This window comes from Triticum dicoccoides, chromosome 4B (assembly GCF_002162155.2).
Source record: "Triticum dicoccoides isolate Atlit2015 ecotype Zavitan chromosome 4B, WEW_v2.0, whole genome shotgun sequence".
NCBI lineage: Eukaryota > Viridiplantae > Streptophyta > Magnoliopsida > Poales > Poaceae > Triticum > Triticum dicoccoides.
The window spans coordinates 181728223-181750913 of record NC_041387.1 but is presented as its reverse complement, the minus strand read 5'-3'; the positions used below and the strand labels follow the sequence as shown (position 1 = coordinate 181750913).

Sequence of the window (22691 nt, the reverse complement as noted above, 5' to 3'; positions counted from 1 at the left end):
AAGATGCCTGGATCCCAAATTGTGCCTCCAGGAAGATTATGACACCTAAGGGGGGCATTTGTTATCAAAAGTCGTAGATTTAATTGACCCAGTCTCCAATAATTGGGATGAGGACCTGATTAGACAAACTATGTGGACCGTTGACGTACAACGAATTCTTTCAATCCCAATTTCGCAACATAATATGATGGATTTTATTGCCTGGAGTTATACGAAAAATGGTATGTTTTCGGTACGGTCTGCTTATTCAGTGGAGTGGAACTATCAATATGGGAGCAAGCTAAAATATTCCAATGGGATGAGACGGAGCACACCTAATCCTATATGGTGTCAGATATGGAAGTTGTCTTGTCTGGCTAAAGTCAAAAAAAATTTATGGCGGACACTACATGGCACTCTCCCATGCCGGGCAACACTCACTAATAGACATATGAAGGTATCGCCCTCTTGCCCTACCTGCTCTTAGGGTGTACAAGATACGAAGCACTTGCTCTTTCTATGTAGAAAAGCGAAGGAGATTTGGAAAAGGCTAGGGTTGGATATGATTATTGAGAGAGCTTGTGAGATTGATCGTGCTGGAGAGGCAACATTGGAATACCTATTACTCCTTCCAGATCAAGTCCTGCGCATTATGGGCCACGAAAATGTTAGAGAAATGATAGCTATCTCAGTTTGGTATCTATGGTGGGAAAGACGGAAATTAGTGCACCAGGAATTAACTCAAAATGCGACTCAGATCTCAATGGGGATCATAGCTCTTACATATAATTTTGTGAATGCATCATCTTTAAAGGCGTCCATGAAAAAGGGGGGATGGCAATGTCCTCCTAGGGGATTTGTGAAACTCAATGTTGATGCCTCTTTTGATCATGACTTGCTGGAGGGTACGATGGGGGCAGTATTGAGAGACGACAAAGGTAGGTTTATTGCAGGAGGGAATGGAAAGATAGACCACTACGCGGATGTTCTCATGGCGGAGGCCTTAGCTCTCAAATTTGGCCTAAATTTAGCGCAAAGGGCAGGATGTAATCGCCTAATCATCAACTCTGACAACCTGGAGGTGATTGAGACCATGCAGGACGGAGGACAGTCAGCGGGAGCGGCGGCGGCAATCTTCGATGACTGCTATCACTATGCTTGTGATTTTATCATGACTAAATTCGAACATTGTAATAGAGAGGCTAATAAAGTAGCACATGAACTTGCTAGATTAGCTAGATTTTTTTCGATTTCGGATTGGTTTGAGGAGCCTATTAGTGAAATTGTAACGCTTCTCACAAACGATGTATTGTTCATTGCTAATGAATAAAATCTCGTTTTAACTCAAAAAAAAAAGAACGACAGCTCCAAGTAACCAAGCAACTGGCTATCGCCCTCCAAAGAGAAAGAACAAGGCGCACAAGAGTTTTGCGGAAAATTTGTCTGCAATTCTTCAACCTTTTGCACGCACAGATCGACATGGCACGGCGGGCTGCCGCGCACTACCACAAGTATGTGTGTTTCGCGGGCTACCAGCATGAAGGTAGCCCCAAGAGAAGAGGCGGCAAAAGAAAAAGGCGCCCAAACTGCTCTCACCCATCTCTGCACTCTTCAGAACATAGTCATCGATGATCAACTACAATGCTTTGAAGACAATGCACAAGGGTTGCTCAGCCGCACAAGAATAGATCAAGACCAAGGAATAAGAACTAGAAATAGAAAAACAACAAAAAGCAAGCCTTCAGCAAGAGAGGTCAAGGCGAACAAGGATCCTCAAAACAGTTTTTCACCGTCGAAAGCCAGGACGTGCATCGAGCAAAAACTTCAACATTCTCTCCACAGGAAACAAACCACCAAGCACAAGAGCATAAGAACTAGCTGCATCTCTTTACCACTACATCACATAGACGAAATCAACAGGAGGATTGTCTAATAAGAGAACAAGAGCTTCACAATTCTGGATCCAGTACCCAATATCACTATGCGTTGTAAATCATTTATGAATGTACCAACTAGATGTACTTCCTTGTATGAACTACTTCACCATGAATCAAATCTTGAGACGATTTACGAAATATTACCGAAAACTAAATAGCTCATCAATACATGTGGTGCAGCGTGCCGCCGTGCACTACCCGCTAGTCATATACTATTCATCTCAAAAAGTCGATGAATTTGTTCTTTTTGCACATATCGCATCTCAAGGTATTTTGTTGGAAATATTAGCACTTTTCCAACTAAACTAATCCACGAGTAAGCAGTCAACATGGCAAATATTGTATGCACCTCATACCGATACCTAAGCATGTGAGCACGTACAGTACAACTAAAGAACCAGAGCATCTATGAACATCATATATACTGCTAGCACATGTATGAGTAAAGGAGAGATGAACATATCATACCCTCCGGTTGGCCAAGCCAACGCGGCGGCAGTAGCAGCACTCTCGGCGTCGGCCAAGGCCTTCTTCTTGGCAACTTTGTCGCCGGCCATGGAGTCGATGTAGAGGAAGTAGTGGAAGCAGAGGCAGACGGAGACAGGGACAGATCGGGAGCAGTCGCGTCAAGACGCTCTCCGAAAACCTTATTGCCGTTCTCCCAGGCAGGATCTCGAACGACAGGGTTCCGGAGGCACTTGCTTTCCCGACCAACCGTGCACGCGGTCGTCGGGATGGGAACGCCGGAAGCAGCATAGAGAGAGGAACAGTAGATGGTGGCTAGGGTTGTTCGAGAGGGAGTGAGTGTACTGAGTTAGGGTTCACTCCGCTGGCCAGCGCCTTCTTATGTAGGCCGTCGGGAAGATGGGCCTGGGCTCAGGCCCATGACCGAGTCCGCAAACAGCCCACGGTCCAACGTCTCGGACAGTGGCGCTTCCGTAAGCGACTCGTTAATTAATTAACAATTGATTAACCATTCCTGACCGACAAAATAAGCTTCGGCGCGGCTCATTACTGCAACCCGCGGCGCGTGCCCGTCGTGACGAGGCGAAGCGAGGCATGGCGAGGCGAGGCGGGCGGCAGAGGAGGAGGAGGAGGAGCACGCGTGTACATCTCCTATTCCCAAGCTCCCAATAGCAAGTGGTAGAACAACCTTATAAAGAGGTCTCACTCTTCTTATTGTAGCAGCATGGTACTAAACTTCCCACACTTCCCACCACTTGCCGTACACATGCATGGGACTTAGAGATTAACTAGGGATTATTGTCTTATATGGGCCTAAGCCCATCCATAATCCATCAATCCCCTACCGGATCTCGAGGCACATAAGTTAGTCAACTGTTCTAAACAATGTTTGATATACCAGAATTTTCAGTGGAGATGGTTAAGTTGAACTTCCACCTAGAGCAATAGGATTAGACTTCTTCATAACTGAACAATGGACTATGCCTTGAATTGTCAGTTTGGCCTGAAGAAGTTTCTCCTATTGTCAGCTGATACGTGGCTGCCGAAGGCTAAGCCCCACGGGTGGAGCTTATTAGTGATACTTCGTACCTTCTCATGAGCTTCCTAGAGATCACCGAGTATCATAGACTGTGACCAGCAGTCAGGCTCACATAGGTGTATTCCTCCAAAGAGTGCTCTGTAGGTTAGCATCTTGCTTACATAAGTTTTGAAACACATTAAGACAAAAGTCAACCCGCCTTACAGAATTGAGAATATTATTGCATCTCCAACATAGTGCGTTAATTAAGGATACTCTCCTTAGTTGACCGCTGGATTGTTTTCCCAGGTCTAATTCACGGGTTCTCCGATCACATAAGTTGGGTTACGCCCATGGCAACTTACGTGGGTCTCATACCCATCTCCCTCAATGCATTTTCTATCACAATCCATGATAGCCCTTTTGTAAAAGGGTCAGCCAGATTTTTAGCAGACTCGATATAATCCAACGCTATCACTCTGGAGTTTCTTGATTTTCTGACAGATTTTAATCTTCTTCTTATATGCTTTGTGGATTTCGTGTTGTCCTTTGAAATCTTAGCCTTGGCAATCACCGTTTGATTGTCACAGTTCATAAGGAAAGCCAGGACTAGTTTATCAACCACCGACAAATCTATCAAAAGCTCTCGAAGCCATTCTGCTTCGATGCATGATGTGTCTAATGATGTGGTTCTGCTTCCATAGTCGATCTCGTTAAGATTGTCTGCTTGCTAGACTTCCAGGAAACAACACCACCACCAAGTGTGAAGACATATCCACTTGTGGATTTCATCTCATCAGCATCAGATATCCAATTCGAATCACTATACCCCTCAAGTACCGTCAGTTACCCAGAATAGTGAATTCCGTAGTTCACAGTACCTTGCAAATAATGCATTACTCCATCAACAGAATGCCAATGCACATCTCCCAGATTGGAAACAAACCGGCTCGGTTTGCACGCAGCAAATGAGATGTCAGGACGAGTAGCACAAGCTAGGTACATGAGTGAACCAACCACTGGAGAATATCTCAATTGATCTACAACCGTGCCTTCGAATTTTTGAATCCGCACACTAGGATCATATGGTGTTGCAGAAGGTTTGCAATCTGAATATCCACAACGGCTCAAAATCTTCTCAATATAGTGGGATTGCAGAAGTGTAATTCCACCCTAAGTATTTCTCGGTAGCTTGATGTTCAAGATAACATCAGCCATGCCTAGGTATTTCATACCAAAGTTATGAGATAGAAAAGCCCTGACCTCCTCAACGACTTTGAGGTGGGTCCCAAATATCAGTATGTCGTCGACATACAGACATAGTATTACTCCTTCGCCTCCACCATAGCGATAGTATACACATTTGTCAGCTTCATTAACAACAAAGCCAGCAGATGTCAAAGTTGTATTGAACTTCTCATGCCATTGCTTAGGCACTTTTTTCAGGCCATACAAAGATTTCACTAGCTTAAACACATTTCTTTCCTGACCATTTACTACAAATCCATTTGGTTGTTGCATGTAAATTTCCTCGTCTAGCTCTCCGTTAAGGAAAGCCATCTTAGTGTTCATCTCATGAACGAGAAGACCATGCGAGGCAGCCAAAGCGAGTAACACTCGAATGGTTGTCAGTCTAGCCATAGGTGAGCAAGTATTGAAGAAATCCTCTTCTTCTTTTTGGGTATAACCCTTGGCCACAAGCCTAGCCTTGTACTTCTCAACATTACCATCGGACCTAAGCTTCCTCTTGAACACCTGATAACCCACAAGTGTTGGGGATCGCAACAACTTTCGAGGGTAGAGTATTCAACCCAAATTTATTGATTCGACACAAGGGGGGCCAAAGAATATTCTCAAGTATTAGCAGTTGAGTTGTCAATTCAACCACACCTGGATAACTTAGTATCTGCAGCAAAGTATTTAGTACCAAAGTAGTATGATAGTAATGGTAATAGTGGCAAAAGTAAAGATAGTAGTTTTGTAGTAGTTGTAACAGTAGCAACGGAAAAGTAAATAAGCAAAGCACAATATGTGAAAAGCTTGTAGGCATTGGATCAGTGATGGATAATTATGTCGGATGCATCTACCAATGAAAAGAGCAAAATAATGTATAGCAGGAAAATGAATGTTCCCTATGTTAGCTTGTGCTATATCCCTAGATTCTCCCATAGTGATACTAGCAAGGAAGTCTTTATATTCAGATTTGTGGGTTTCATTAACATTACCCCACTGTGGGAGTTTGCAAGCAGTTGTAAAATCTTATAAGTCCATGGTATAAGATTGATCATAAATATCAAACAGGACATTCTGAGAATTACGCGAAGATGTACATTTAAATCTTCTCATGAATGAATCAGTCAATTGGTAGTATTAAGGACACTTATCTTGTATGAAGTCCTCAAGGTCGGCATTATGCACATACGCGTTAAATTCATCCTTGATGCCTGCATTGACCATAAACTCTTCTGGCGGCCATTCACAAGACCGCACCTCAGCTTACCTTGGTGGTTCATCGTCTTGCTCACATATAGCACTCCTGGGTCCTCTCTTGGTTGAGGAACCACCTTGGTACATTTTCCTAGACATATTTCTTCCTCTGAAAAATTTCTAAATTTTTTAGTAACTTCAAACTAAAAGTGAATCAAACTAAACAAGACTGGTACCAACTACTCCCACAAGTGCCTAGAGCCTATATCATGCATTAGAATTACTTGGGGCCTCATAAATTTGACATGCAAGCTCAAGAACAGGGTCACCTATGCAGCAAAAATTTGCAATGAATAAAGCACTAGAACAAAAACTAATTGGACCAATGGAGGAGTCACATACCAAGCAACAATCTCCCAAAGCAGTTTTGTGAATGGAGCTTTGAGCAAGGAGATCGAAAATCGCAGCAAAATGAGCTAGAACTGATGCTTGAGCTGGATGGGGATTTTTTGGGAGGAAGATGGAGTGTGTGGGTGCAGGAATAAGTGGAGGGGGCTACCGTGGGCCCACGAAACAGGGGGGCGTGCCCAGGGGGAGTGGGCGCACCCTCCACCCTCGTGGCCAGGTGCTTGCCCCCCTGCTGTGTTCTCAATGCCTAAAATCCTCAAATATTCCATAAAAAATCATACTAAATTTGCAAGGCATTCGGAGCACTTTTATTTTCAGGATATTTTTTATTGCATGGATAATTCAGAAAATAGACAGATAATACTATTTTTGCTTTATTTATTCTAAATAACAGAAAGTAAAAAGAGGGTACAGAAGGTTGTGCCTTCTAGTTTCATCCATCTCATGATCATCAAAATGAATCCACTAACAAGGTTGATCAAGTCTTGTTAACAAACTCATTCCGAATAACACGGAACCAGAGAAATTTTGAATAACACTAGGTGATATCATACTTTTTCTTGACAGTAGGAAGAGGAAATTCAAAACCTCCAATAGTGATAGTTGGAACTTTTCCAATAGAATTGATGCTATGAACTTGAGGTTGTTTCCTCGGAAAGTGTACCATATGCTCATTACTAACATGAAAAGTGACATTGCCTTTGTTGCAATCAATAACAGCCCCTGCAGTATTCAAAAAGGGTCTACCAAGGATAATTGACATACTATCATCCTCGGGAATATCAAGAATAACAAAGTCCGTTGAGATAGTGACATTTGCAACCACAACAGGCACATCCTCACAAATACCCGACAGGTATAGCGGTTGATTTATTAGCCATTTGCAAAGATATTTCAGTAGGTGTCAACTTATTCAATTCAAGTCTACGATATAAGAGAGAGGCATAACACTAACACAAGCTCCAAGATCACATAAAGCAGTTTTAACATAGTTTCTTTTAATGGAGCATGGTATAGTCGGTACCCCTGGATTTCCAAGTTTCTTTGGTATTCCACCTTTAAAAGTATAATTAGCAAGCATGGTGGAAATTTCAGCTTCCAGTATCTTTCTTTTATTTGTAATGATATCCTTCATATACTTAGCATAAGGATTTACTTTAAGCATATCAGTTAAGCGCATACGTGAGAAGATAGGCCTAATATTTCAGCAAAGCGCTCAAAATCCTCATCATCCTTTGTCTTGGATGGTTTAGGAGGAAAAGGCATGGGTTTCTGAACCCATGGTTCTCTTTCTTTACCGTGCTTCCTAGCAACAAAGTCTCCCTTATCATAATGTTGATTCTTTGATTGTGGGTTATCAAGATCAACAGCAGGTTCAATCTCTACATCATTATTATTGCTAGGTTGAGCATCAACATGAACATTATCATTAACATTATTGCTAGGTTCATGTTCATCAACAGATTGTGTTTCAGCATCAGAAATAGAAATGTCATTGGGATTCTCAGGTGTGTCTACAACAGGTTCACTAGAAGCATGCAAAGTCCTATCATTTTTCTTTTTCTTCTTCTTAGAAGAACTAGGTGCCTCCAAATTATTTATCTGAGAATCCTGCTCGATTCTCTTAGGGTGGCCTTCATGATACAAAGGTTCCTGAGTCATTCTACCAGTTCTAGTAGCCACTCTAACAGCAAAATCATGTTTATTATTTAATTCATCGAGCAAATTACTTTGAGCTTTAAATACTTGTTCAGCTTGAGTGGTAACCATAGAAGCATATTTGCTAATGAGTTTAAGTTCACCTTTAACTCTAGCCATATAATCACTCAAGCGTCCTATCATGAAAGCATTATTCTTTAATTCTCTACCAACATAAGCGTTAAAACTTTCTTGTCTAGCCATAAAGTCATCAAATTCATCTAAACATGGGCTATGAAATTTAGTGGACGAGATTTTAACTTTATCATATTTATAGAGAGAATTTACCTTTACTACCTATGTCGGGTTATCAAGACAATGTGTTTCTCGGACAGGCGGTATATTAAGACCATGTATCTCTTCAATAGGAGGTAAATTCTTAACATCTTCAGCTTTAATACCTTTTTCTTTCATTTATTTCTTTGCCTCTTGCATATCTTCAGGACTGAGAAATAGAACACCCCTCTTCTTCGGAGTTGGTTTAGGGATGCGTTCAGGAGCTGGCTCGGGAGTTGGCTCAATTGGCTCAGGAATTAGCTCAGGAAGAGTCCAATTATTTTCATTAGTCAACATATTATTCAATAACAATTCAGCTTGGTCGACTGTTCTTTCCCTGAAAACACAACCAACACAACTATCAAAGTAGTCCTTGGAAGCATCGGTTAGTCCATTATAAAAGATATCAAGTATTTCATTTTTCTTAAGAGGATGATCAGGCAAAGCATTAAGTAATCGGAGAAGCCTCCCCCAAGCTTGTGGGAGACTCTCTTCTTCGATTTGCACAAAATTATATATTTCTCGCAAGGCAGCTTGTTTCTTATGAGCAGGGAAATATTTAGCAGAGAAGTAATAAATCATATCCTAGGGACTATGCACACAACCAGGATCAAGAGAATTAAACCAAGTTTTAGCATCACCCTTTAATCAGAACGGTAATATCTTAAGGATATAATAATAGCGAGACTTCTCATCATTAGTAAATAGGGTGGCTATATCATTTAACTTGGTAAGGTGTGCCACAACAGTTTCAGATTCATTGCCATAAAAAGGATCAGATTCAACCAAAGTAATTATTTCAGGATCAACAGAGAATTCATAATCCTTATCAGTAACACAGATAGGTGAAGTAGCAAAAGTGGGGTCAGGTTTCATTCTAGCATTAAGAGATTGCTGCTTCCATTTAGCTAATAACTTCTTAAGAGCATATCTATCATTGCAAGCAAAATAGCTCTAGCAGCTTCTTCATCCATAACATAACCATCAGGAACAATAGGCAATTCATACTTAGGGGGAGAACCTTCATCATCACTATCATCAATAATTTCATCTTCAATAATTTCATTCTCTCTAACCCTAGCAAGTTGTTCATCAAGAAATTCACCTAATGGCAAAGTAGTATCAAGCACAGAAGTAGTTTCATCATAAGTATCATGCATAGCAGAAGTGGCATCATCAATAACATGCGACATATCAGAATTCATAGCAGTAGCAGGTTTAGGTGTCGCAAGCTTACTCATAACAGAAGGAGAATCTAGTGCAGAGCTAGATGGCAGTTCCTTACCTCCCCTCGTAGTTGAGGGGAAAATCTTAGTTCTTGCGTCTTTCAAGTTCTTCATAGTGATCAGCAGATATAAATCCCAAGTGACTCAAAGAATAGAGTTATGCTCCCCGGCAATGGCGCCAGAAATTAGTCTTGATAACCCACAAGTGTAGGGGATCGCAACAGCTTTCGAGGGTAGAGTATTCAACCCGAATTTACTGATTCGACACAAGGGGAGCCAAAGAATATTCCCAAGTATTAGCAGTTGAGTTGTCAATTCAACCACACCTGGATAACTTAGTATCTGCAGCAAAGTATTTAGTGGCAAAGTAGTATGATAGTAATCGTAATAGTGGCAAAAGTAACAATAGCAGTTTTGTAGTTGTTGTAACAGTAGCAACGGGAAAGTAAATAAGCAAAGCACAATATGTGAAAAGCTCGTAGGCATTGGATCAGTGATGGATAATTATGTTGGATGCGATTCCTCATGTAATAGTAATAACATAGGGTGACACAGAACTAGCTCCAGTTCATCAATGTAATGTAGGCATGTATTCCGAATATAGTCATACGTGCTTATGGAAAAGAACTTGCATGACATCTTTTGTCCTACCCTCCCGTGGCAGCGGGGTCCTAGTGGAAACTAAGGGATATTAAGGCCTCCTTTTAATAGAGAACCAGAACAAAGCATTAGCACTTAGTGAATACATGAACTCCTCAAACTATGGTCATCACCGAGAAGTATCATGATTATTGTCACTTCGGGGTTGTCGGATCATAACACATAATAGGTGACTACAGACTTGCAAGATAGGATCAATAACTCACATATATTCATGAAAACATAATAGGTTCAGATATGAAATCATGGCACTCGGGCCCTAGTGACAAGCATTAAGCATAGCAAAGTCATAGCAACATCAATCTCAGAACATAGTGGATACTAGGGATCAAACCCTAACAAAACTAACTTGATTACATGGTAAATCTCATCCAACCCATCACCGTCCAGCAAGCCTACAATGGAATTACTCAAGCACGGCGGTGAGCATCATCAAATTGGTGATGGAGGATGGTTGATGATGACGACGGCGACGAATCCCCCTCTCCGGAGCCCCGAACAGACTCCAGATCAGCCCTCCCGAGAGAGATTAGGGCTTGGCGGCGGCTCCGTATCGTAAAACATGATGAAACTTTCTCTCTGATTTTTTTCTCCGTGAAACAGAATATATAGAGTTGGAGTTGAGGTCGGTGGAGCATCAGGGGGCCCACGAGACAGGGGGGCACCCAGGGGGAGGGGGCATGCCCCCCACCCTCGTGGACAGGGTGTGGGCCCCTGGCCTTGATTTTTTCGCCAGTATTTTTTATATTTTCCAAAATTTATCTCAGTGGATTTTCAGGTCATTCTGAGAACTTTTGTTTTCTACACAATAAACAACACCATGGCAGTTTTGCTGAAAACAGCGTCAGTCCGGGTTAGTTTCATTCAAATCATGCAAGTTAGAGTCCAAAACAAGGGCAAAAGTGTTTGGAAAAGTAGATATGTTGGAGACGTATCAACACCCACTTACATCCCAATGGTTGGCAACCATAAGGAAGATTAGTGATCTGCCATGTCCCGTTAGCCATGATGGAATCCATCTAGCTATGGACCGCATCCTTCCTGTAGTTAGCATTCGGAGATGCATAAGCTTCTGAAATGGAACTAGGAGTGTCGTCATCCATGAGGTACACGAGGAAATCATCACCAAAAGACTTTGCAGTCCTTTGTCTCTTGCTCCTAACAGGAGCTTCCTCGTCATACTATGATGAACTTTCATCACTTTTGTGTTCATAATATTCCATTAGAATGGCAGGTTCAGGAGTCTCATCATATTCTAGTCTAGAACTGCTATACATATCTCTCATGGGGAAAATATCCTCAACGAATGTAGCATCCTTAGACTCTATAATTGTACTGACCTTCTGGTCAGGTACCTCGGATTTCACTACTTAGAAATCTATATTCAACGCTATTCTTAGCTAGCCCAAAATAACACATTCCACGGTCTTCGGACCAAGCTTACGCTTTTTGGGGACCGGCACATTGACTTTCGCCAAATAGACCCATGTGTGCAAGTAAGAGAGTGTAGTTCTTTTCTTTTCCCATTTCTTATAGGGGGTAGTCTCATTATCCTTTGTGGGAACTTTATTCAGGACATGACATGATGTCAATACATCCTCCCCCCACCATGTCTTGGATAAACCGGATGTATCTAACATGGCGTTAACCAAATCTATTAGAGAAAGGTTTTCCCGTTCGGCAACCCCGTTTGACTGGGGTGAATAGGGAGGCGTTCTCTCGTGAATAATACCATGTTCCGCACAGGATAAATCGAACTCACTAGAAAAGTACTCTCCACCACAATCTGACCAGACTCGTTTTATTTTCTTTTCAAGTTGGTTCTCAACTTCTGCCTTATAGATTTTAAAGTAGTGTAGAGCCTCATCTGTTGTATTTAACAGATACACATAACAGAATCTAGTGGAATCATCAATTAAAGTCATGAAGTATTTCTTTCCACCTTTAGTCAAAACACCGTTCATCTCGCACATATCTGAATGTATGAGCTCTAACGGTACCAGTTGTCTCTCCTTCACAGGCTTGCAAGGTTGCTTAGCTTGCACACACGCATGGCACTTAGAGCCTTTGGCTATAGTGAACTTCTGGATTAAATCCATGTTAGCTAGCCACGTCATACAACCGAAATTTATGTGATAAAGACGTGAATGCCAGACCTCACATTCGTTCACATTAGAATGAATTTGGTTCATGAATATTACAGAAATCCTCTAGGGAAAGGTGGAACAAACCACCACAATCATATCCTTTTCCAACAAATAGTCCATATCGAGATACGACTACTTTGTTGGACTCAAATACTAACTTAAATCCTTCTTTATATAGAAGGGAGCCACTAACGAGATGATTCTTGATGGCAGGGACATGATGCACGTTCTTCAGTTGCACGATCTTTCCTGAAGTAAACTTCAGATCTACCGTGCCAACACCACGAACAGAAGCATGTGAGCCATTCCCCATCAAGACAGAACAATCTCGTGCGACCTGGTAAGAAGAAAACAAAGACACATCAGGACACACATAAATATTGGCCCCAGTGTCAACACGTCAATCGGTGGACTGACAAACTTAAAGTATGGTAAACAGATTATCATACCCAGATGCTCCATATTGTTGCTCAGAGTGACATTGACAGAATTGGCGTCCTGGCCTGGCTTCTTGTACATGTTTGGGCACATGTTTTTCCCCATGTTCCTCTGAACCACAAGTAAAGAAGCCATCTCTCCTTTTGTCTTTCTTCTTACTCTTCTTCTTAAAGGTAGTATTCTGCTGGACAGAGTTCTTTCGCTTGAACTTGTGGAAATTCTTCTGCACCTCATTGGCACTAGAAGAACCCTCTGCCCCTTTCACGTGTGAGTCCTTTTCTCTTGACTTCTGCTCAACACTTAGATGACCAATGACATCCTCAACAGAGAATTCACGTCTCAAGTGCTTGAGGGAAGTAGCAAAGTTCCTCCATCCAGGAGAGAGTTTTGCAATAATGCAACCCGCAACAAACTTGTCCGGTAACTCACACTTCAGGAGCTCCAACTCCTTGGCGATGCACTGTACCTCATGGGCCTGATCCAATACAGAACGGTTATCAACCATTTTGTAATCATGGAACTGCTCCATAGCATACAACTCGCTCCCAGCATCAATTGCGCCGAACTTAGCTTCAAGCGCATCCCACAAGTTTTTGGCAACACACATATGGAGATACGCATGTACCAGCTTGTCTCCGATCACAGTAAGAACGGCTCCCACAAAGATGGTGGTTGCCCTAAACGCATTCTCCTATTCAGGAGCAATCGTTATCGTGGGAGACACACCACCAACCCAGAACACGTTCATTGCTGTGAGCCACAAGGTGGTTCTCATCTGCCAACGCTTAAAATGTGTCCCGGTAAACTTTTCTGGCTTCAGTATAGCGGCGAAGCCATGAGTCGAAAAGTGTCTAAAATAAGGTTTTTGGATTGTTGGAAATATTAGCACTTTTCCAACTAATCCAATCCATGAGTAAGCAGTAAACATGGCAAATACGGTATGCATCTCATATCGATACCTAAGCATGTGAGCACATACAGTACATAGAACTGAAACATCTATGAACATCATATATATGGCTAGCACATGGATTAGTAAACTAGGGATGAACAGATCATACCCTCTGGTTGGCCAAGACAACGCGATGGAGGCAACAGTAGCCTCGGCATCGGCCAAGGCCTTCTTCTTGGCGACTTCTTCGTCGGCCATGGAGTCGATGTAGAGGAAGTAATGGAAGCAGAGTCGGACGGAGACAGGGACAGCTTGGGAGCAGTCGCGTCGAGACGCTCCCCAAAAACCTTATTGCCATTCTCCCGGGCAGGATCTTGAACGACAAGGTTCCAGAGACACCAGCTCTCCCGACCAACCGTGCACGCGGTTGTCGGGATGGGATCGCCGGAAGCAGCACAGAGAGAGGAACAGTAGATGACGACTAGGTTTGTGCGAGAGGGAGTGAGTGAACTGAGTTGGGGTTCACTCCACTAGCCAGCGCCTTCTTATATAGGCCGTCGGGAAGATGGGCCTGGGCTCAGGCCCACGACCGAGTCCGTGAACAACCCACAGTCCAACGTCTCGGACAGTGACGCTTCCGTAAGCGACTCGTCAATTAATTAACCATTCATGACCGGCAAAAATAAGCTTCGGCTCGTTCCCACAACCAGCGGCACACGCGCGTCGTGACGAGGCGTGGCGAGGCGGGTGGCGGAGAAGGAGGAGCGCGCGTGTGCAGCTCCTATTCCCAAGCTCCCAATAGCAAGTGGTATAGCAACCCTTATAAAGAGGTCTCACTCTTCTTGCTGTAGCAGTATAGTACTAAACTTCCCACACTTCCCACCAATTGTCGTACACATGCATGGGACCTAGAGATTAACCAGGGATTGTTGTCTTATATGGGCCTAAGCCCATCCATAATCCATCATATTTCACTCTGAGATTTTACACACATACACATCACATCCTTGTATACTTGTAGAAATTTTTTCAGATTTTTCTAAAACCAAAAAGGATGAATTTTGAATTTTTTTTAAGTTCGACCTCCATGGAGGCCGAGCTCCAAAATGACGTTCTCCTGATCAAGGTCCTAAAATCATCCGACTCTTTCCTAGCAGTCTTTTTTGTTTTCTGCATGTGTTTTTATTTTATTTTTGGCTTTTTTGTATTTTTGTATTTTGCTTAGTTTCTTCTAGGTTTCTCCTGATTTTTGTTTTTGTTTTTTTGTTTCTTCGAGTTTTTTAGATGTGTGATTTTCTGCGTGAAGTACATAATGTGAAAGCACACGTTTGTGCTTCGCGGTGAAGTGCAATGATGCTTTCGCGTAAAGCACAGTTGTGCTTCTGCATGAAGTACAAACTGTGTTTTTTGCTTCCTCAAAAAATTGAAAATAGCGAGGTAGTGAGATACCTATGAATATTGCTCAAGTGAAGAAGCACAAAAAGATTGTTAGATAAAAAAATAACAAGGAAAAACAACAAACTCTTTGTTTGCGAAATGAAGAAAGCATCAATCAGCTATAGGATGGTACTAACTTCGTCTTATTTTTTCTTACACACAATATTTGAATATTTAAACAATAAATTTATGTATATCTTTGATTCTGGTGCTTTCTAAAGCTGTTCACTGATAATTACTTACAAACCCACATATATGCTCGAGAGGCAAGGAGGGTATTCATACAACACTCACGGTGCAATGTTGAAGTCTTCCTCAAGAGAGCGAAGGACGGGCGGGCGACCATCCACATGTGTTGGCCTAGAGTTTCACCTTCCGCTTTAGCAAATTTCCAGATAAGCTTCATTTGTCTATTTACCATCTAGGATGCTACTTTCAAAAGAAGGTTTGAAATGTTAAATATGAAATGATTATGCGGCGCATGATTAATTTGGTGCTTGTGTGTTGTGGTACTAACTATATGGTGTATTGTGATGCCAATTATGAAATCCTAGTGGGCATTTGATGTAGTGAAATATATTGTGTTGGATATGAAATCGTGGTGAACATTTGTTAGATGTGAAATATGAATTTACTTATTACTAGGAATAAATAATAGAATAATAGACCTGTTCATTGAGTTATTTTATTGCACATGGTTCCACAAAGGTGTGTGGGCAATGAACACTTACAACACACATGATTACTACAAATTAAGCTTGCGAGATGGACGAACAATCACACGCAGTGTTATGTGGTAGACAACATGTGCGATGAACTAAGTAACCCACACGCTCCCTGCGCCACATCATGTGCGATGAATGACCCCATCCAACATGATTGTGTGTGTCGAATCATGTGTGCTAAGTGTTTGGAACACATACATTTATATCTGACAAATCATGTGTGATGAACTTTCCAACCCCACATGATTTGGTGTTCTAATCGTGTGTGATAAGAGGTGCTAGCGTAGACGTTTCTTCCCTTCAAATCATGTGGGATATATGACAGACCTCACACGTGTGTTGTTTCGATTGATTGTTTGCATTAGCTTAACCGTCAACCCATCGCACATATTTACTACAAAGCCTATCGACCTATTGCACATGGATGTGCCTTAACGTGTGCGATGCAGACCCCACCCATCTCCCCTTATCACACACCATAACAAGGCGACGGTTCGCAACTACGTGTGCCATGACCCAATCTGGAGTAGTGATTCAAGACGACCATGTGTGATGTACCCCAACTTTTAGCCTGACACTTCACACATGGCCACTCTTGCAATTAGAAACCACACACATTTCAGCCCTAACTATGGGGAAGGTGTGAATAAGTTGGTTTCATAACAGCGATTACAGACATGTCATCGAAGTCGTTGTTGTACTTTGTCTTATAATCTTTTGACACAGGGACGGAGGGAGTAGTACTCATGGACGGTACACACACGTTGATAGAACATTACAAGAAGGTGGTAGAATTGTCCATTCGGTTTGAGACGATAAATTAATTAGGGCATGAAAAAGGTCGAGAGTACGTGCGAATAATCAAGTTAGGTACATGAGGCCATAGAGAAAGTGGATGCACGCTTTCTATTTGTCGAGATGAGACACTAGAAGGATATGTAAAACGAGATGGAATATGTTCGATCTTGCAATATTTTCTGGCATTAAAGAAGGATATCAAATGGAATCCCACCAAAGGAGAAGCCGCACGTACGCAGTTAACTTGCTCCGTCCATTGAAAGCAAAAGCTAGCTAGCTAGCGATTCCGATCGAGAAGGAATTTCACAAGATGCTTGCTGGGTGTGCTACCTCGCCAAGGCTATAAGTGAAGCATTAGCACATGACAGGATGAACACCATCATCGACCAGTCGAGCTATCTCCATGGGAGGTGGACACAAGGAGAGCGGTTGCGACACAAACAGCAGAGGGCTTGGGGGCTACTACCCGAGCGCCTACTCGTCTCCACCCATCGCGTACCCTGCATACCCTCCTCCACAAGCCGGGCATGGATGCCCTCCGGCCTATTACCCTCCACAGCCACAGGGATATGGGCATGGCTATCCATCAGCAGGAGCATACGGGTATCCACCCTCCAGCTATCCACACCATCAAGGTGGCTATCACGGTTCGTATCTATCCATCGATCACCACTTACCTAACGTATACTCCTACCCTGCTAGGCTGATAACTAGCTACTCGATCCATGGATCTATCATGAATGGCTACGGTATAATATCGATCGTGCAGGTCACGGAGGGTCCTTGCTTGTTGCCGGCGGTGCGGCGGCTGCGGCGGCCTATGGCGCGCATCACATGAGCCATGGCCATCACGGTCACGGCGGATACTACCACCGTCCTGCGGGTTACCATCATCACTACGGCGGCAAGTTCAAGAAGCATGGACGCTACGGTTATGGGCATGGCGGCAAGTTCAAGCATGGCAAGCACATGCGCCTCTTTGGAGGGAAGCATGGCCTCTTTGGTGGAAAACACAAGTGGAAATAGTTTTCTTCCAAGTGGATCTGTCGAGAGGAGTGAGCTAATGTGATGTTGGGAATAAATCCGTCTATGTAATAATCAACTCCATCCATATCCATATCCATAGTAGTACTCCTATAATAAGTACGTACTACTAAGTTCTGCGCGCGCACGTATAGTCCACGTACATGTGAATGTCGGTTGCGATTTGCAACGTCGGTGATTAAATCTGTTGCATTTGCTTGATCCACACGTTACGTACAAATGACTAAAGAAACGCGCGCAATCCACACCTTGTACGATCGATCTGTAACTACGTGCCAATTTAAACATGCACCCACATACCCTGTGTCCGTATATATACATTTAAACATGCACCCACATCCATCTATAAATACGAACGTACTCGATCCCATACCCTCTCCTGCTTTCAGACAATTTTCGATCTTGACAGTTTCTCTTCTTTGCGCACACAACAAGTCGATCGAAGAGGTCGACGATGACCAAGCTCAGCAGCAGCAACGTTGATGATGGCTACGAGTACGAGGAAGAATACATCAAGAACGCGCGCGGGATGAAGCTCTTCACCTGCCGATGGCTCCCCGCCAATGCTACACCAATAAAGGCCCTCGTCTTCATGTGCCACGGTACGTACGCTAGTGGATCGCTACCTTCATCGATGGAGCTGATTAATCTAGCTAAAGCTAGCACCATTAGTTACAACATTCATTATTGATTGACGCATGCAGGTTACGCGGTGGAGTGCAGCGTGACGATGCGCGGCACCGGGGTTCGGCTGGCGCAGGCCGGCTACGCCGTCTACGGCATCGACTACGAGGGCCACGGCAAGTCGGAGGGCCTCAGGGGCTACGTCCCCTCCTTCGACGTCCTCCTCGGCGACTGCGACGCCTACTTCACCGCCGTCGTCGTCGCTAACCAATCTCCTCAGCTGCCTCGGTTCCTGCTGGGCGAGTCCATGGGCGGCGCGGTGGCGCTGCTCCTCCACCGCGCGCGGCCGTCCTACTGGGCGGGCGCCGTGCTGGTGGCGCCCATGTGCAAGATCACGGAGGAGATGAAGCCGCACCCGGCGGTGATCAAGGTGCTGGAGGCCGTGACCAGGTTCATCCCGACGTGGAAGGTGGTGCCCACCCGGAACGTCATCGGCGCCGCCTACAGGACGCAGGCCAAGCGCGACGAGATCCGCCGGAACCCCTACTGCTACAAGGGCCGGCCGCGGCTCAAGACGGCGCACGAGCTCCTCCGGGCCAGCCTCCACGTGGAGAGCGAGGTGCTCACGCAGGTGACGCTGCCCTTCCTCGTCGTGCACGGGGGAGGCGATAGGGTCACGGACCCCTCCGTCAGCCAGCTCCTCTGCCGGGAGGCGCCCAGCACGGACAAGACGCTCAAGCTCTACCCGGGCATGTGGCACGCGCTCACCTCCGGCGAGCTGCCAGAGAACATCGACAAGGTCTTCTTCGACATCATCGCATGGCTCGATCACAGGTCCGGTCCGCCCGCGAGGGACGACTGACGCCTCGTGTGCAACAACCCATCATCCATAGGAACTTCTTTTCTTTTCGTTCTGATTGATTCATGATGACAGTGATCCATGAACATTAATTACTAGTACTACATATATTTAGGGCTACTACACTCTAGTACATGGGGGGACGTGGAATGAGTTAATTTACTGTAACTCTAGTTTCTCAGCATTGCGCCCTCCACAGCCTCCCCCCTTCTCTGGTGGAGATCACCAAAGGCTACAACCTCCCCTGATTCAATAACAAATCAATCAACTGTCGAAGCAACATGCCACAAATCAGCTGACAACAAGAAGCAACAAGACATAAACCAGCCAAACAGGAACTTGAATGTGTTTGCGCTTCAGAAAATCTCATCTCAAATAGACCAATTCCCTCCCTCCTGCTACGTCGCAAATGAAGGAATGGCACCTCGTAACACAAACATGCTCCCCTCCATTTTCATCACTCAATGCTACCTTCTACCATGCCAGTTTAGCATATAGTTCGTCATCCAATTAATATAGGTCAGGGCCATATATCACTACAAAAAACGAAAACAAGAACACACGCAAGGCAGTGCCATGTCCATTTAGCTGATTTGCATTGCAGCCGAGTGGTACTTGTCCAAGTCGGCGTCGAGATCTGCAGCAGAAAGTTCCAGGTTGCCAACCCCTCCCTTCCCTCGCACACGGTCCGTACGCCCTCGGCCACGACCAACGAGCCGACCTCCGCCACGACCACCGAACCCACCTCCGCTGCGACCACTGAAGCCACCTCCGCCACGAGACCATCCTCGGCCGCTAACACCCATTCCAGGTCCACTGCAAAATTTATTACTGATTTGTCACTTGCTCAAAATCTTCAGAGTAATACACAGTTGAAATTCTTGATTTATACAGCAATGAAGTTTTGACATAATGATAACTACCTATGTCTGCTTCACAAGGGAGCCAATTCAGCTCCCATCTATATTTGCAAATTTTGCATTCTCTTCTTTCTATGATGTTGAGGTCCTACAATATAAATAGTTTCTGCATACCACCTGGGGTAGATGCTACAAACCTTTTGGAAGGAAAACTGAAGTTTCCAGGCGGTGAGGCCAAAGCGAAAATAGAAGGTATGGGTGCAGGTGCCTCAATGTTTGTCCCAATGACTTCAATTTTCATAGGTTTGCCATCAAGATGCACGTTGTTGTACTTCTTAAGAGCAGCTACAGCAGATGATCTTGCCGAAAATACAACCTCTGCAGTTCCCTGGAAAAATGGAGATGAATCATGACCATTCAAACAAAATAGAAGGTGAAGAAAGTGCATGTGCAAACCTTTGATCTTCCACTCTTGTCATAGTTAATGGAGTAGCGCTGGATTTCACCCATCTCAGAAAACAGTTCCTGAGCAAAGTAAACAGCACATTGTAGAGAAACTTTAGGAGAAGGAGACGATAAACAGAGAGAAAGTTAGTGGTTCTTTGAAGGCCTAAAGATAAATAACTCTCAGCATTGACTAACGGTAGCTAACAGCTAAAGCAAATTTCTAGTATTACATAAGCTAGAACCAGTGCATGAATGTGTCCGTGAAGAATGCAAGCCATAAAAAAAAGAGGTTTTAGTCGATTAGAAGAAGCTGCGGATGATGAATTACCTACGTACTCGTTGAAATCTCTTGAGTTGAATGTATGGGGAGTTTGTTAGGGATAGCAAATCAAGGAAAGTGCAGTTTTTAGGGCTTATTAATTACTTATTTTTGAGCAAATGGATTAATCACGAGTTTTTTTAGCAAATCCAGGAGAGTGCAGTTTTTAGGGATTATCAATTAGAGTACTTTTGAGCAAATGGATTAATCACGAGTTTTTTTTAGCAATCAAGGAAAGTGCAGTTTTTAGGGATTATTAATTGTAGCAGAGAAGACTAGAAATGGGAGTAGGAGCGTTAGCGACCTTGATATCCTCGTTGGAGACGTTGTAGTCGAGGTTGGAGATGTAGAGCTTGGTGGGCGAGTCCAAGGCAGACGGCGCCGTCACCATGGCCATCGGCTGGGCAACATATCCGAAAGCCGGCGGCACCTGTGCTACACACGAGAGAGGAAAGAAGATTTGAGTGAGCTCGAGGCTGGCATTGTACTTTGCTCGCTGGCAGGCGGCGGACGGGGGTGTCCATCCACTTAATCACGAGGAAGAAGGGGCGGAGGAGGAGGAGGAATAGGCCTGTTGCTGGAGGCTGAGTTGGTGGTAGGGCGCGACGACGGCGCGGGTGGCGGCGCGGCTGCGGAAGCGGCGGCGTGGGTGCGCGGATCCTCCCGAGGCGGCGGACGCTGGGTTGTGGCGGCCACGGCGGTGGTGGTGCTTGTTCTTGGTGATGATGTCGTCGAGCGACATGTCGAGGGTGTCCGCCATGCCACGAACCCTCAAGATTCGCACGGCGGCGGCGGAGGAACAGAAGAGGAGGCGCGGTTGGGTACTTGGGGTGTTGGGGTTGGGGGTGGAGACGACAGCTGGAGAGAGGTGAAGTTTGTGCCGGGCTGGGTTGGGCCGATTGTTCAGTCTAGCTAGTGTTTGTTGCTACAGTACGTGCTTTCTTCTCGTTCATATGTAGAGTACTCCGTATATGCGTGTATTGGATCCACTCAAGTACGGTATGCAGGGCTCATTCGGTTTGAAGGAAATTAAAATGTATTGTAGGGATTAGGAGTAGTATAGGAATTTGATAGGATGACATTTGCCATTCTAAGGAATTGACTTGCCTCGTTTGTACGCGCAAAATGAGATTTGAGTGGATGTGTAGTTTCCTTCAAAAACACAGGAAATGAGTAGTATTCCTACGAATTTTCTGTACGCATCTCGTACAAACCGAATGCATATATAGGAATCTTTCCCGGAATCCTTGTTCATATGTTTTTCCTATGAAAACCCTCCAAACCGAATCCGAATGAGCCCGTATAGTTTAGGAGGAAGGTTATATACCCTTAGGATGGTATGGAGCGCAAGGAGGAAGGTTATCTTAGAAGTTATTTTTTCAAACCCCAATACCCACCAATGGTTTCATCAATGCATTTAAGTCAGATCTTTAGATTGTGGACAAGCCCTTCAATACAACCGCCGTGTCGCTCCAGTTAGACCAAATCATATCTTTTTGCGGGGAGTAAGACCAAATCATTGGCTTGCACCCTCTGAAAATATGTGTAAGATCTATGTTGATGCGACACTTACGAGGAATGGTTCAATTGAAGTTGTCGCAAAGATCATCTTGAGTCTTATCTTGGAGCATTTGTAATTAATTTTTTGAGGGATTTTTGACCCAACAACGCTTGAAGAACTAGCAGTTACGAAGGTTCTAGATCTGGCAGATGATCTATACGAGCGGCGGATCCATGTGGCATTAGATTGCAAGGTTGTTATTGATAATATCAACCAAGGAAGCGTAGTAGTCTATTGTGATATTATGAGAGAAATTATTGAGCGGTCCAGTTCTTTTAACAGTTGCATTTTTAGTCATGAGTTTAGGAGCTCGAATGTCGAGGCTCACAATTTAGCGAAGTATGCTCTCTCTTTAAGGGCTAGTCGTCATGTTTGGTTAGGCCAGTGCGGTGATCTTATTTTCATTCTTGTAAACGTTATGACGAGTTAATAAAAAGCTTCGCGAG

At 44.1% G+C, this 22691-nt stretch overlaps 2 protein-coding genes across 3 annotated transcripts; one reads left to right on the top strand and one right to left on the bottom strand.

The window, feature by feature from the left end:
- The first annotated feature begins 16878 nt into the window (after window positions 1-16878).
- LOC119295680 (caffeoylshikimate esterase-like) lies at window positions 16879-19331 on the top strand. Of its 2 annotated transcripts, none has more exons than XM_037574127.1 (3): window positions 16879-17166; window positions 17301-18177; window positions 18280-19331. In XM_037574127.1, exons 2-3 carry the CDS (start codon window positions 18030-18032, stop codon window positions 19059-19061), a joined length of 930 nt encoding a protein of 309 aa, XP_037430024.1. In that variant the 5' UTR covers window positions 16879-17166; window positions 17301-18029; the 3' UTR covers window positions 19062-19331. The 2 variants fall into 2 exon arrangements, with proteins under 2 accessions (XP_037430024.1, XP_037430023.1); XM_037574126.1 differs by having other exon boundaries at window positions 16888-17178.
- Window positions 19332-19402: 71 nt separating this feature from the next.
- On the bottom strand, window positions 19403-21585 carry LOC119295681 (THO complex subunit 4B-like). The gene is made up of 5 exons (XM_037574128.1): window positions 21256-21585; window positions 20989-21114; window positions 20375-20443; window positions 20116-20306; window positions 19403-19874 (listed from the first exon to the last, which is right to left on the bottom strand). The coding sequence occupies exons 1-5, from the start codon at window positions 21442-21444 to the stop codon at window positions 19643-19645; spliced, it is 807 nt and encodes a 268-aa protein (XP_037430025.1). The 5' UTR covers window positions 21445-21585; the 3' UTR covers window positions 19403-19642.
- Between the last annotated feature and the right edge of the window lie 1106 nt (window positions 21586-22691).